The sequence below is a fragment of the Pagrus pagrus genome (genome assembly GCF_965226575.1).
Source record: "Pagrus pagrus genome assembly, chromosome: 12".
NCBI lineage: Eukaryota > Metazoa > Chordata > Actinopteri > Spariformes > Sparidae > Pagrus > Pagrus pagrus.
This window is the reverse complement of record NC_140196.1, coordinates 31588713-31603446: the sequence shown is the minus strand read 5'-3', so window position 1 is coordinate 31603446 and position 14734 is coordinate 31588713. Positions and strand designations below refer to the sequence as shown.

The 14734-nt window shown below is 42.4% G+C and overlaps 1 protein-coding gene across 2 annotated transcripts in view; it reads right to left on the bottom strand.

Annotated features, from left to right (window-relative positions):
* The window catches only part of agla (amylo-alpha-1, 6-glucosidase, 4-alpha-glucanotransferase a), a 77734-nt gene that overhangs the window by 18763 nt on the left and 44237 nt on the right, over positions 1 to 14734 (bottom strand). The window contains exons 7-24 of one of the 2 annotated variants that reach the window (XM_084368529.1): positions 14548 to 14659; positions 13934 to 14060; positions 13298 to 13400; positions 12807 to 12904; positions 11780 to 11919; positions 11389 to 11576; positions 10298 to 10421; positions 9737 to 9900; positions 9326 to 9427; positions 8722 to 8877; positions 8058 to 8208; positions 7748 to 7872; positions 7526 to 7638; positions 7188 to 7322; positions 4588 to 4718; positions 3714 to 3850; positions 1580 to 1713; positions 1297 to 1472 (exon numbers count right to left, since the gene is read on the bottom strand). In XM_084368529.1, coding sequence (XP_084224655.1) covers positions 1297 to 1472; positions 1580 to 1713; positions 3714 to 3850; positions 4588 to 4718; positions 7188 to 7322; positions 7526 to 7638; positions 7748 to 7872; positions 8058 to 8208; positions 8722 to 8877; positions 9326 to 9427; positions 9737 to 9900; positions 10298 to 10421; positions 11389 to 11576; positions 11780 to 11919; positions 12807 to 12904; positions 13298 to 13400; positions 13934 to 14060; positions 14548 to 14659 — 2416 coding nt within the window. Of the gene's footprint in view, positions 1 to 1296; positions 1473 to 1579; positions 1714 to 3713; positions 3851 to 4587; positions 4719 to 7187; positions 7323 to 7525; positions 7639 to 7747; positions 7873 to 8057; positions 8209 to 8721; positions 8878 to 9325; positions 9428 to 9736; positions 9901 to 10297; positions 10422 to 10711; positions 10836 to 11388; positions 11577 to 11779; positions 11920 to 12806; positions 12905 to 13297; positions 13401 to 13933; positions 14061 to 14547; positions 14660 to 14734 lie in introns of both variants that reach the window. The other variant, XM_084368528.1, reaches the window with a different exon arrangement.

Below are 14734 nucleotides of genomic sequence, written 5' to 3'. Positions count from 1 at the left end.
ACCTAACGTTGGGTCATGTGACCAAAAACTTTCTTGGATCCTCATGAAATTCACAGGACTTATGGGTCTCAAGGACTTTGCCCGGAATTATTTTTGTTGGAATTTTTGCCACAACAGGAAGTGTTTTCGGGACTTTAGGATATTCGCAGACTCACCAAATTTGGCATGTACCTTCTTACCCATGAGTACGTTATTTCGATACCACAACTGCCCTCATGCGCAGCACGAAAGCTCAGTAGCACCCCCTAACGCCCCTCTTATGGCTTTTCCCATTCATTTTTTTATTTTTTCTATGCCTCGTACGTTGTTTAACTTGGCCTACAGATTTAACGCCACAGGCTTCACATTCACTATATATCATCTTCAGACCTTGATAATGAAAAGTTGTAAAAAGCTTTCACCTACGTTATTTCTAGTGGGCGTGGCAGTGTGTTCAACTTCGCGCCCCCCTTATGGCTGTTCCCATTCTGTAGGAACCCATGTCTAAGCCTCGTACATTGTTTAACTTGGCCTACAGATTTAAACCACAGACTTCCCAGTCACCAAGTATCATCCTCATGCCTTGATGATGAAAAGTTGTGAAAAACTTTTGCCTACGTTATTCCTGGTGGGTGTCGCAGTGTGGTCAATTTCGATGACCCCCTTATGGCTTTTCCCATTCTGTACGGACCCAAGTTCTTTGGCTTGTAGTTTAACTATCTTTTCCTACATATTTAACACTATAGACTTCACATTCACTCAGAAGCATCCTCATACCTTCAACAGCCTGCGTTGTACCTGGTGGGCGTGGCCGTTCTGTCAATTTTGATCCTTCGCCATCAAGCAAGAAGTCCTTATAACTTCAACATACAATTGCCCATCTGCATCAAATTGCTCACACATGTAGAGGGGCTCGCCCTGAATACGTCTTTGCATCAATACTGTGTCATATCTATAGCGCCACCCACTGGACACAGGAAGTCACTGAATATGTCACTTGTGTTTTGTGTGACACATATCCCATTTAGGTAGGAAATTTCCACAGGCAACGGGTGAGCACACATCTGGGCACGCGGCCTCCAACGGCGCCACAGCCCGATGTACGTGGGGGGGCGAGGGCCCGTTCATCACTGCTTGCAGTTTTAATTGAATTTATTATAGGTCTTCTGAAAATGTGACCAAATCTCAACAAATTATTAAAGGTAGTACAGGCTCAATACAACTGCTTGTAATTTCACATATGTCAAATATTTCTTCAGTTTACTTAATCTCAAATGTATCCACAGAGGCACTGCCAAGTGTCTGTTGCTAGGTTACCTGCAGCCAGAGCGACACAGCACTGCTCCTTCTGCTCTGTGATTGGACTGATGCGGAAGGGAACAGCCTCAAGTTTTGTAGAGAGTGGAGGGAGGGCGGGGAAGCGTCCAACGCCACACATCTGAACCGAGCCCAGCGCCAGGTGACGAACAAAGCTGGAGCCATTCTGGATGAAACTGTTTGGAAAAGGAGACAGAAAATCAAGGTTAAGTTCCAGTTAAAATTCATAGTTTTATATTTGAATTTCACATCTCAACAACACAACTTCCAAAGTCTCTCCTACCTTGACATGAGTTTGTAAGTTGCATCCAGAGCTGTGGTGTAGGTGGACACCAGGACGGCATCAAAATAACAGGGGATGAGGTAGCGTGGGATATGTTTCAGGTAGTTAAACATGGCTCCCAGCCACTGACCCACCTGTACACACAATGTTACAATGCCAAAATCAGATTCAGGAATGATGCCAACACACACTGCAACTAACAGTTGACAAATGTAATTAAGTAATTGAGTATAAACCTTTTTATTTACTCAAAATGGATCTGTTGTTTTAAAGGAATAGTTCACTCTAGAACGAAATTCAGTCATTATCAGCTCACCCTCATGCTGATGAGAAGTCCGGTGTAGTTTCTTATTCCTCAAAGTGCAGCTGGAGACCCGTGGGCGTACCCTCCGACAGGAATAATCCATTTAACGAGCGTCAATTGTGCTCGAGAGGAAAGGGTCCATAAAACTACACAAAAACTTTGTAATATTCCTCCATACTGCTCGTCCGCTGCAATCCAAGTGTCCCGAAGTGGCGACATCCAGAGTTTACTCGAAACAACGTCATTTAGTACATTTTTCTAGCCTAAACAGTCACTATACTACATTTGCCTGGAGGCACGTTCCCGCGTGTACGCGAGTCTCTCTCACAGCGGATTGCACTACGGAAGCCGCGCCAGACAAGATGAACAAGACTCGCAATAGACACACACTGGTATTTACATACTGCTGTGAGTGTCAATGTTTCAAATCACTAGTGCAGGCAGATCCCTCTTGTGTTTATGTGTCGCGCGGTCGCTCAAAGCAGGAAGTAAATACTGGTGTGTATCTATCGCGAGTCTCGTTCATCTTGTCCGGCGCGGCTTCCGTTGTGCAATCGGCTGTGAGGGAGACTCGCGTGAACGTGGGAGCGTGCCTCCAGGCAGATATAGCATAGTGACTGTTTAGGCTGTAAAAATTTACTAAATGAAGTCGTTTCGAGTAAACTCTGGATGTCGCCACTTCAGGACACTTGGATTGCAGTGGACGAGCAGTATGGAGGAATATTACAATGTTTTTGTGTAGTTTTATGGACCTTTTCGTCTCGGATGCCACTTACGCTCATTATATGGATTATTGCTGCCGGAGGGTACCCCCGCGGGTCTCCAGCTGCACTTTGAGGAATAAGAAACTACACCGGACTTCTCATGTGGGTGAGTCGATAATGACTGAATTTTGTTTTAGAGTGAACTACTCCTTTAAAGGGTCGGTCCACATAAATGATAAAATACATATTTACTCAGATATCCTGAGCCCTAGTGGTGTCTGGCCATGCAAGCAGTTTCAGTAATTTGAAAGAATGCTGCTCAAAGTATTGAGATATCACAGCAGCAGAAGTATGTGAACAGATGCACAGTATTGATGAGTAGCTTCAAAACAAAAGAATACCAACTCTAAGTGCTGTATCGTAGGAAACTGGACATGTTTCAGTTTGTTGAAGACGTTTCACATCTCAGCCAAGAGGCTTCTTCAGTTCTAACTAACTGGAGGGGAGTTGCAGGCTTTTAAAGTCTGTGTGGGAGTGTCCTTACAGAGTGTGGGAGTGTCGTTACAGACTCGTTAGGGCCACTTGTGGGTCATTGACCTAACCAGCCTTCATGTGGGTTTCTAGGGCTAGGTGAGCCCAGGTGTGAATGGTTGTTAAGCTGTCTGGGGAGGGAACTCAGTACAGCATTGTAGGTGGGTGATAAGTAATGTCTTAGGCCACCTCCTCTGTTCAAAGACGGTCGTTCCAGTTTGACATAGATGGATTATTTTACTCCTCTTTCAAACCATCCGTCTTCTCTGGACAAGATGTTTACATTGTTTTGTCTCCCCACTGTACAAATCTGTGCAGTCCTGGCTGCATTGAACAGCATCAACTACATTACTCTGTTTATGCCTGGGTGTTTTGTCCTTAGGATGGACACGTTTCTGCCTCAGTGTGTTGGTAGGTTTAAAGTGAACCGGGATATGATGTTTATTAAAGATCCTTATGTTCCCGCGACATAAGGAATGACGATGAGTTAGTTAGAGCTGAAGAAGCCTCTTGTTAGACACCAGAAGAGACAAATCAACAATACATATTTTTGTTATTTAGGTGAAGAGGCCCTTTAAGCCAGTAAAAGCCTCACCTGTGCCAGTGGTCCCTCTCTGGTTGTCAGTCTGTTGGAGACAAAGTCTATGAGCCAGTCTCCTTGTCTGAGGTTAGCACACACAGGATGGCCCAGATCATTATTGGGGCGGATGTCAGCCAACACTGACATCAGACCTGTGCACACACATTACATGATTATGTACTCTTCTGTCATATTATATGTCAGTACGTGGAAATACCAAACAAGTCTATGAAGAAATCTGGACACACTTCTGTTAAAGTGTTTTAATGAATGTAATGATGAAATGCCTCGTCACATTCATGATGCAGATGTACAGTTTCAAGTTGAGCGGTTGCAACAGTTCTGTACAAAGTGGAAACACCAGTGATTACAGTTTGACTTCTTTCGCTGTTATTGTTCTTGAATGAGTAGTAAAAAAAAAAACCTCCTTGAACATCTGAGCATGTGACTGCTATCTTCCTTTATTTTTGCTGTATAATCATCTGTGAGAGTGCTGTGAGTTTGCACAGGACAAGGCTACCAACATGCTCCAGACAAGAGGGAACATCCAGAGCGCTCTGAGTGCTGAGTAGAAGTCGTCTTTAATATAACATGGCTGGCAGTAAGTATGGCTGGCTTCCATCCAAAAAAAGTGAAAATAATTGCCAGATGAATCACTAATGGAAATAATTCAGTCCTGATGCCCTCTGTGTGTGTGTCAGAGAGAGTGTGTGTGTGGCAGCTCTGTTGCATGCAGTTCGCCTATTTGAATACAGATTTTGGTATTTGACTAGTCCTTACACAACAAAAAAAGCAAACAGAGCAATGGCACATTGTCAGAGAATCTTTTTCTCATTACACTATGTATGATTAATTAACTAGAAATACACGTTAAGTGCTGTGTAACTACCTTGTAATCCAGCATATTTGAGGGTCTCCCATCCCGGGATACTGTAACAGCCTCCTCCATCTTCTTGTTCTTCTGAGTCGCAGCGAAACAGCAGAATATTCAAGTCTGCCAACGTCAGCTTAGACATCAGCCTGTCAAACACACACTGCTTTAAAATAAGCTCTTCATATTTTTCAGAGAATATTGGTGTCCTCTTTTATATTCATACTGTTGCTTTCAGTTGCTGTCGCTTTCCACACCTCTCCTCCCCAGGGTTTTCTGTCAATGACCTTGTAGATCTTTTCAGTTTTTACAAATGTCATTGATGCCATTGCACCCACTTAAGTCAAGGTGGTCTCTAGTAAGAAAAAATCTGCTTGGAGAAATGCCACGCTGGTCAAAATGGCAAAAAAGGAATGTGGAAAAGCAGAGCGCAGGTGATGAAGAAACAAATCTCCAGGTTCATTTTGACATTTATATAGAGATACTTTACATTTTTTAATCTAGAACTGAAAAAGTCAAGGCAGTCCTTCTTCTCAGACATTATCACCAAAAACAATAATAATGCACGTGCCCTGTTTGCTACTGTGGACAGGCTAACAAACCCTCCTGTGCCAGTAGCCTCTGCAAATTCATTACAGGCCATCGTAGATAGATGTTCATCCTTCTTCACTGACAAAATTCAGAAAATTAGACAAGTGGTCAGTGCCACTGTACCAGGGTACAGGAGGTGTGTTGTCCATGTGTCCACCTAAAACCAACTCTAACACCATGACACAGTTTGATCGAATCAATGAAAAACCTGCAAGAGATAATACAACAATTGAAATCTTCCTCCTACTGCCTTGATGTTTTACCAGCAGGGTTCTTCAAAAGTTTCTGCATGACTCCAGATGTGCTACAGATTGTCAACATGTCTCTTCTCTCAGGTGTCTTCCCCCAAGCCATGAAAACTGCAGTTATCAAACCACAACTGAAGAAGAACAATCTAGACAATTCAGTAATGAATAATTATAGGCCCATATCAAACCTCCCAATTTTAAGTAAAATCATTGAAAAAGCTGTTTTTCATCAGCAATTACCTGATAATCCAGTCAGGATTTCAACCACACCACAGCACTGAGACTGCTCTAGTCAAGGTCCTAAATGACATTCATTTAAACACAGACAGTGGCAAGTGGCACAATATACTACTGGACCGACTGGAAAACCGTGTGGGACTCTCTGATACAGCACTAAATTGGTTTAAATCCTATCTAAATGATAGAGACTACTTTGTGTCGATTGGTAATTATACATCTGAGCGAATGAAAATGACAAGCGGAGTACCCCAGGGCTCCATTCTGGAGCATCTACTATTCAACATTTACATGCTTCCTCTAGCTCAGATAATGAACGAGCAACTTCAGCAGCCACACTAAGACAATTACAAAGTCAGCCTACTATCACCTTAAGAATATATCCAGGATAAAAGTACTCATGTCTCGGCATAGCTGCAGCTGATTCAGAACGCTGCTGCTCGAGTCCTAACAAGAAACAAAATAGTAGATCACATCACTCCAGTTCTTAGGTCTTTACACTGGCTTCCTGTCAGTCAAAGAATAGATTTCAAAATCCTGCTGTTTGTTTGTATAGCACTGAATGGTTTCTGATCTGCTGCTACATTATGAACCATCCAGACCTCTGAGGTCGCCAGGTACAGGTCTGCTTTCAGTCCCTGGAGTCAAAACTAAACATGGAGAAGCAGTGTTCAGTTATTATGCGACACATATCTGGAACAAACTCCCATAAAACTGCAGATCTGCTCCAACTCTCACCTCTTTCAAATCAAGGCTGAGGACCTTTCTGTTTACCACTGCCTTTCACTGAAACAATTTTAAGGCTTTGAACTGCACTGTGACTGTTATTATTTAGTCTCGTCTCTTTTAAAACTTTTCTATTTTAGCTTATTTTCCTATTTATTAACTTGTTTTAATGTTTTGTTTCTTGACGACTTCCTACTTGTTTTAATGTATTTTAATGTAATTTCATGCCCCTGTAAAGCACTTTGAGTTGCCTTGTGTCTGAACTTATGCTATACAGGTAAACTTGCCTTGCCTTCAGTTGTTTGAGCTATCCTGCATAACTAATACCTTTTCTACTGTACACAAGCATCATATTCTATATCCTCTGAGATTTTCTGCATACGCCTGAGGCTGCTCCACTCCATCAAATACAAATGTCCTAATTGTTTTATATTCTTTTCTGTTTTATGAACAAGTCCAGAGGTAGCCTCAAGCAAAGATGAGGAGCGGGACACATAGTCTAGTAAGTGGACTTATTTGTAACTCCACACCCCCAGGTCCATTTAGTTTTGAAACCTTAGTCTTCAGCAGCAAACTGTGAGACAACTGAACAGACTTGACAAGTTAAGTTATAATGGTAGAGAAGTAAGATAAGTAATTGTTTGACTTTTGTCTATCATGATTCATTTCATTCTTAAGGATGCCAAAGACTGTTCTACAACTGAAAGATTATCATAGTTAAGGTGGTTTCAACCTTATTCATCTGACCAGTGGAGAACAGTGAGGAAAAGTCAGGATTCGCTAGGGCAGCAGTGATGTGTGCACATGTGTACTCACTGTGCGAGAGGTTTCTGCAGTGCTTCTGGTGGGTTTTCCTCCATCACACTGCCTCTTCTGTATTTTGGACTGAACTGGGACAGATAAAACCTCAGCACCCCTACCAACTTCTGGGCCTTAGGGTCCAAACTAACCCTGTGAGGAGGAGAGAGTGACGCAAAACTATGAGACCAATAACTGGCCAAAACCAACAATTCATTTAATAAACCATGAATAGAATGATAAATTTGTCTGGCAATGGGTCTTCAATGACAATGCACATACTGCTTTCACTTGTGTGCTGAAGTGTGTGTGTGTGTGTGTGTGTGTGTGTGTGTGTGTGTGTGTGTGTGGATCACCTGAAGGCAATGACGCTGCCAGGTGTCAGCTTCTGAAAGGTGATTTCCTGAACAAACTCTGATCGACCTTTAGATGTCACTCCACTGCTCTTGGCCACTGTGCTGTCCTGTAACTACATATATGTGTATATATAGATATACTGTATGTTATAATTATCCTATTGATATGATATTAATTTCAATTAAACAAAGAATTACATGATCCTATATAGAAATACTTACAGGAATATGCTCTTTTATTTCCACAGTGTATTCTGGCATGCCGTTGATGTAGTTGTCATCCTTCTTATAACTCCCTGCATGCCTTTCCACTGTCCTTGCCTCCAGTACCACTTCCTCTATCTTCCCTTGAGACACAGACAGACAGACAGACAGACAGACAGACAGACAGACAGATGGATGGACAGAAATATTCTCAGCAGTAGGAAGCCTGTGTCAGACACACATGAACACTACAAAGATGATGCAACAACAACAACAACAATATGTAGAAATACAAGATGGATTTCTAACATTAGGATGACGGTCATACCAGGTATGAACATGGGTGGGACATTGGTGTCGTATTGATGGGTTTTAGGGTCCCAGAAGGCTGTCCTGCACACTGACACCACAGACTGGTGTGTGCTGGGACAGTGTCGAGTAACTGCAACGATATCTGCATCAACCTGGTCAACATACACCTGGAGAACGAGATGATCAGAGATTAAACCTGGACAGGCTGTTCACTGATAAGAGACCAGATAAAATAAGAGAAAGAAAGAGCAAAAACAAAACGATTCAAATGCAGCACCAACAATGGAGACTCTGGTCATACTACAGAATGAATGAGATGAAAGTGCTTTTAGTGTGGGTTGATCTGACATTCTTTTAAAGGTTCAGTGAGTAGGATTTAGTGGCATCTAGTGGTGAGGTTGAGCATTTCAGCCAACTATATACCCCCTGCCTCACTGGGCACTAACAAGGCGACAGACCCTCTGTATAGCCAGCATTTGGTTTGTTCATTCTGGGCTACTGTAGAAGCATGGCAGAATCCATGGAAGAGTGGAAGACTCCCTCTGTAGATATAAAAGCCTAAATTATTAGTTTCAGGTGATTATACACTTAATTACATAATTATAAATATTATATTCCACTTCTGCCCCTAAATCCTACACACTGGACCTTCAAAACACACACAAAGTGCATTATGGTACCTGTATAAATCCCTGAGCAGCCAGTTCCTGGTGCAGCTTGTTGAGTGCCAGTTTCCCAGCTATGATGCCGGTCTGGGATCCAACCTCACCAGTGGAGGAGGAGGGTGCTGAGGGCTTCCACTTGGGGTAAAAACGCTCCTCCTTCACCACAGAGATCTACACACACACACACACACACAGACACACACACACAGACACACAGACACACACAGACACACACACACACAAGTTCTTGTAGCAAAGCAAACAGGTTTGTGTTACATCCAGTATATTCTAGGTGCATTTCCATATAAATGGTAGCAAAGGCGGAGGAAGGTGAGATGTGAGGGTCAGAATGTGACCATGCAGCTTCTTTGTTTAGCAGCTGACTGTCAAGTATCTGCTGTATCTGCACGAGAGTGCCTGCAGAAAACAAACAGCTCACTCTTTATTGTGACACTGTAGCTCTACACCAAGTTTTTCAAACCACAGGCGTCACAACTTCAGAGGAAATAAACAAGCATTAACCATATTTATATTTGCAATAAATGAGCTGATGTTTGGAGAATCTGCTTTGTAATTATTGTTAAACACTAAGTAACACTGTTGAGTGTGTGTAAATAACCTGATGCGGCACTAATTCATCGTATCCTCTGGTGGAACCAGTAGCACAGCAGGCCATAGAGACAATAGCTGAGCTGGGGAGGGAGTCCAGAGCTGAACGCAGCTGTAGGACAAAGAGAGACAAACACACAGCAGTTATACTGTATACACCTGAAACACAGACCTCACAATCACTTTTTGATGGGTTTTAGACATTTGTCATGTTTTACTTCATATTTCTTTGAGCAGCAGAGTGTAGACTCTTAAATTGGGATTTCATACATTGCAGGAAGTGTGACATTTAATTAGATTAGGAAAACCCACAAATATAGTGGTTTTCTTTTTTTTAGGCTTAGATATAGTCAAATAAAAAAAGGGTTGGCAGCATCTTCAGTCGTTAAACCCCACCCCAACCTGACCCTGACAGACTCACCTGTATGGGACACTCGTTGTCATGGGTTACATCCAGGAACATGGCATGGGCGATGGAGGGCATCAGTGGGCGGAGACTGGGCTGAACAAAAGCTCCGACCGGCTCGCCTCCATAACGATAGACGAGTCTGCCTTCTTCATGGCTGTCAGCAGCTGACATGGCCTCTGTGGACATGGTGGGAGAGGGAGGACAGTTATCAAAACAGGTTCCATACTGCTGCAGCACTGTGGGCAAATTCACACTAAATCAAGACGGACCACATTCCAATCGAGCAACGCAGGTGTGAAGATTATGAAAGATGATGGACAACACAAGCTTACCTTCAGTAAATACATTTAGGGCTAACAGGCACGGCTGCTCCAGATTGTTCCTTGTTTTCTAAATGTCTTTTAGTGTTCTGGGACATCCATTATATAGATGTCATATCATAATGTCAGAGAATTATACGAATGAGGATTGGGGTCAGGGTGAAACAATCATCTCAGCTCCGACTTTTTCTCAGAATTTTGAGTTTAATTTTTGAGGTTAAAGTCAGAATTTTGACTAATGAAAACACTGTACCTCGTATGAGCGATGAGATTCCAAGCTTGGTTACGAAGATGTTATCCAGCTCCTCACTGCCGGTGAATAGTTCAGCCACCACATAAAGGTTAGGACAAACTGTTCTGGCCACGTCCAGCATGAACTGGTCAACCACAGCAAGGCAACACACCAAAACCAGTGCAGACAGAACAAGAGGTCATGAGAGAGGGAGAAACAGGTGAAGGTTAGGGAGGAGATAAGAAAGAGGAGGAAGAGGAGGAGAGTTAATGTAAAGGGGATGCAGCAAGGTAGTTACAACAGGTCTCAAAGTGACCACAACATGCAGTCAACAAAGAGTGAGTGAGTATAAAGAGATCGCAGAATGCAGAACAATGCAGTGAAAGAGAAGGGAGAGAAAAAAATACAAAGTTAGTCCATGCATGAGAGATGTACCTCGTATAAGGCTGCTTATTCCCAGCCGGTTAACAAACACATTGTCAATGAGCTCGCTGCCTGTAAACAGTTCAGCTATCACATACAGATTGGGTCTGACCACCTTGGCTGCATCTAACATGGCCTGGACAAGACAACACAGCAGCATTACAGACAGGGAGAGAAGAGAGGTGTGGCTCTGGTTACGTTCAGTGACATAAAAACAGTCTGCAATGAAATTACAATGAATGACTGATTTTTTTCATGACTGAATAAACTAAATAAACAAACTGACCTCACAGGCCAACACAATTTCATACTGTTTTAATATATGTGGTGGACCCTGCCACCTTTCTAGCTTCAAACAGTGTTCTGTGACCTTATGCGGGACTTTAAGCAGTGATGGTATAGGGACAGCTACGGCGTCATCCAAACATTCCAACAGGTTGCTGTAGTGGTGGAAAGCAACATTTAACTCTTACGACGGGTGCTTCTGTAACTACCTTCTAACACTCTCTGATGAACTCCTTAGTACAGCAAACCAGGCGTTCTTCTGTAGTACACTGCAGTGCTTCAACATCAGGGAGTGTTAAGGGAGAGTACATCCCCTCTCAATTTCTCTCCACAATCTTGTATATGGTATGCTCTTGTGTATTTAGGACATGTACTTAAATGTAACATGATAATAATGACAATACCTCTGCTACATGTAATGGTGTCGAGTGGCAGTTGTCCAGTCGGACTCCGTGGAAATACTTGGCTGTGATTTCAGTGTATTTCTGCATGTGGGCCCACAGGTATGGGCAGTCCTCAGGCTTCTTGCCGTAGCGCAGTTTGACACTATCACCCCAGCATATCAGCTCCCGACGCAGGTACACGTTGGAGCCTATAGGTAGCACAGACACAGACCAGCACGGATACAGTGACACAATTCTATCAAAGCAGATACATCAACATAACCTTACATAAAGTAGCTCAAATGGGTTTCATCTCATCCCAAGTGCTGTGTAATCTCTGCGACGAAACAGGATAAAACCTGACAGACAGAAGAAGGAATGAGAAGTTTTCTAAGAAGTTTTAAATATTTACCTGGTTCAGCAAAGTTTCGCAGTGGATCGTCGCCCATTACCCAACCATTGTGAGCCAGGAAGTGGCACGTCTTGTCCGGTTGATCCAGCAGCTGCATCTCCTGCTCCAGAGTCATGTCCTGATATGGGAAGGTGAAATACCTGAGACAGACAAATGAAAACATTGAGATCCACCAACACTCAACATTATGATGAACCTCATATCCCTGTTAGCTGTAAAGGATATAGTTTTAACATTTATATCTGACATTACTGTGTGTCCAAATCATTGTGTTATAACAAGGCATGTGTCAGAAGTGTGGCAGCAGGCGGGCCTATGTAGACACTGCAGCGGTGTGTTTGTCTACTCGCTGTCAGACAGAAGAGAAAGTGAGGAAGCACAGCTGGTATCAGTAGAAAATGAGTGTTGGACACTGCCACCTGTTTCAGTGAGATGGCTGATTTAGAAATGACGTGCACTATGTGCTACTGAGAAACCAGTTAGGGTGGGGTTAAATGGCTCACATTAAAACCCTATGAGAAGAATATCCTGTTGACTCAAGATCAGAATGTTCACAAGTTGAAATTATTTTTCAGTACAAATCCGAACTCAAGTTGTCTCCATGGCTGACATTCAGCACATTCACGTTCTCCACCATTAATATCTTCTTTTTAACTCAATCAGCTGTCAGCTGTGCACACAACAAATTTATGTTAATTGCCTTGTAATCAGCTTCACACATTCATGCTATATTCATGCTTCATAGGAGAAATGAATGGCTTTAGTGTTGGTACTGCCATGTTAAGGCTGAAATGCTCGCAGTTTATTAGTACAAATGACTGTTACTTTGAAGACTCATACATGATCCAATGCAACACTACAATAGTCATGGCAATGACTTTTCCTCAGCTGGCATCTCAAATTTATAGTAAATTGGACCTAAAAACAGACTGGAAGAAGTCTCTCTTCCATCCCTCCATGTACTCAATCTATCACATCCATTCTCCATTCTCCTCTCTCCTTAAACACAATTCTTTAAATCTGTTACCTGGTAACCACAGGGTTCTTCCTGTTAACGGGACCAAGTTTGGGGCCGTGGTCTGCCAGACGTTCATACAATACGTTTCCCACAATGCAGTTGGCAGCCTTAAGAAAGGAGAAGAAGAACATAAAGAACACACACACACACACACAGGATGCATTGTGTGTAATGGGAACCCTCAGTGTTAATGCTAATATTCTAACACTTTGCTGAATGAATTATTTTAGTGGATAGAATAAAGAAATAAATAATAAACCTGTGGCAGAAATGACCTGAGGCATTTAGACATTCCCAGTAGCTGTGTCAGCATCTCCCCCTCCCCTCCACTGAGAGTCAAGCTAACAGGTATCAGATTTAGGTCACACTGGCTCCCATGTGCACTCACATGGCTGCTCAGACATGTCGGACCATCCTTCAGTGCTTTAGTGCTCTGTTGTACTACATTCTAAGTATCTGCCAGCAGGAACCCTCCTGGTGCCACATTACATTAAGCTCACCTGCTCCTGATGCTGCTGTACAATCTGATACTGTTCATCATTCAGCTCATTCAGTTTCTGTCTCAGCCAACCACAGCATTCCTCGATGTGCTGTGGGGAGGAGCTATAGAGAGAGGGAAGTCACATGAAGCAAGAAATATTACTACTTTACATTCTGCGAAGTTTTATATTGGACCCAGTAATAAGTACTGTTAATATTGTTCGCAATAACTATAACTTCATATGATTGTCAACCACCTTTAATTCCACGAGACATCTATAAAACAATACATGATGTAATGAGTTCAATACGATATGATGGCTAACCAAGAGTAAAATGGCTTCATTAAATATAGAAAAACTACACTAAAATAGTCAGGATTCCCTTTGACTGAGATAAAACTAAAATGATTTTAAGAAACTACAAACAGCTGGATGATGTTGAATAAATAAATGAACATGATATAAACTAACAAGTTTAACACAGGGCTAACAGAAAATATCCAGACACCTTTTACAATTATGTAAGTGTCATGTAATATTCTTCACTTAAGAAACAGACACTTGACTGGTTTTCTAATTAGCCACGAATTCATGAAAGAACTCAAGGTTTGAATTATAACCAAAACAATAGTAGCCCTAAGCTTTGAGTCTGACCTGTGAGGTGCAAATGTCTCCAGAGCAGAGTTCATGTCCACTGTGTTGCCATAACGACGGTATATTGGGTCCTGAATAATCCTCAGGCCCTTCTTCCCCTCAGTCTTACTGTGGTCTGGCTTGGTGCCTAAAAGCACACACAAAGGATATTTAAAGTCTGTTCGGCAGCCTCTGAAACAAATGTGACTGTCTATATTAGCACATTAGCAGCTTTCTAACTGAAGAGTGCAGCCAAAATCATCTGTTACTGGAATAAGTGTTGTTTTGAATTTTTTTGACACAGTAGAAGACACTGAATTCTCCTTATCAGTAGACAGAACATTGCAGAACACTGTTGATGACATGACGGAGCTCTGGTATTTTATCACATCCAGTCTGTTAAGGGCTTGTCTACACAGCCGTCAGTCTCATGTCAATCTGGCAGAACAGGTATATTTTTACACAGGAGTGTATTTGTACACTTCGCAAATATTTTTTGTGACTGTGTATTGGGCTCTCAGGGGACATACAGAGCAGTCCTGTGCCTGATCACAGTCTTACAGGTTTATGTTTATGTTATGTTTAAGTGTTGTAACCATTAGAAGGTAACACATTCACTGATGTACAGTACAGACCATTTTGTAGAAGGGTTCTGAACTGCTCCACAGCACCATCCACTTTGACCTGGAAGAACTCCCACACTTTAATCTGAGGATACACATCCTGCCACAACACACTCCGGATGGCCTGATACACACAGAGACAGAGACAGAGACAGAGAGAGAGACAGAGAGAGTCAGAGACAGAGAGACAGAGAAAGAG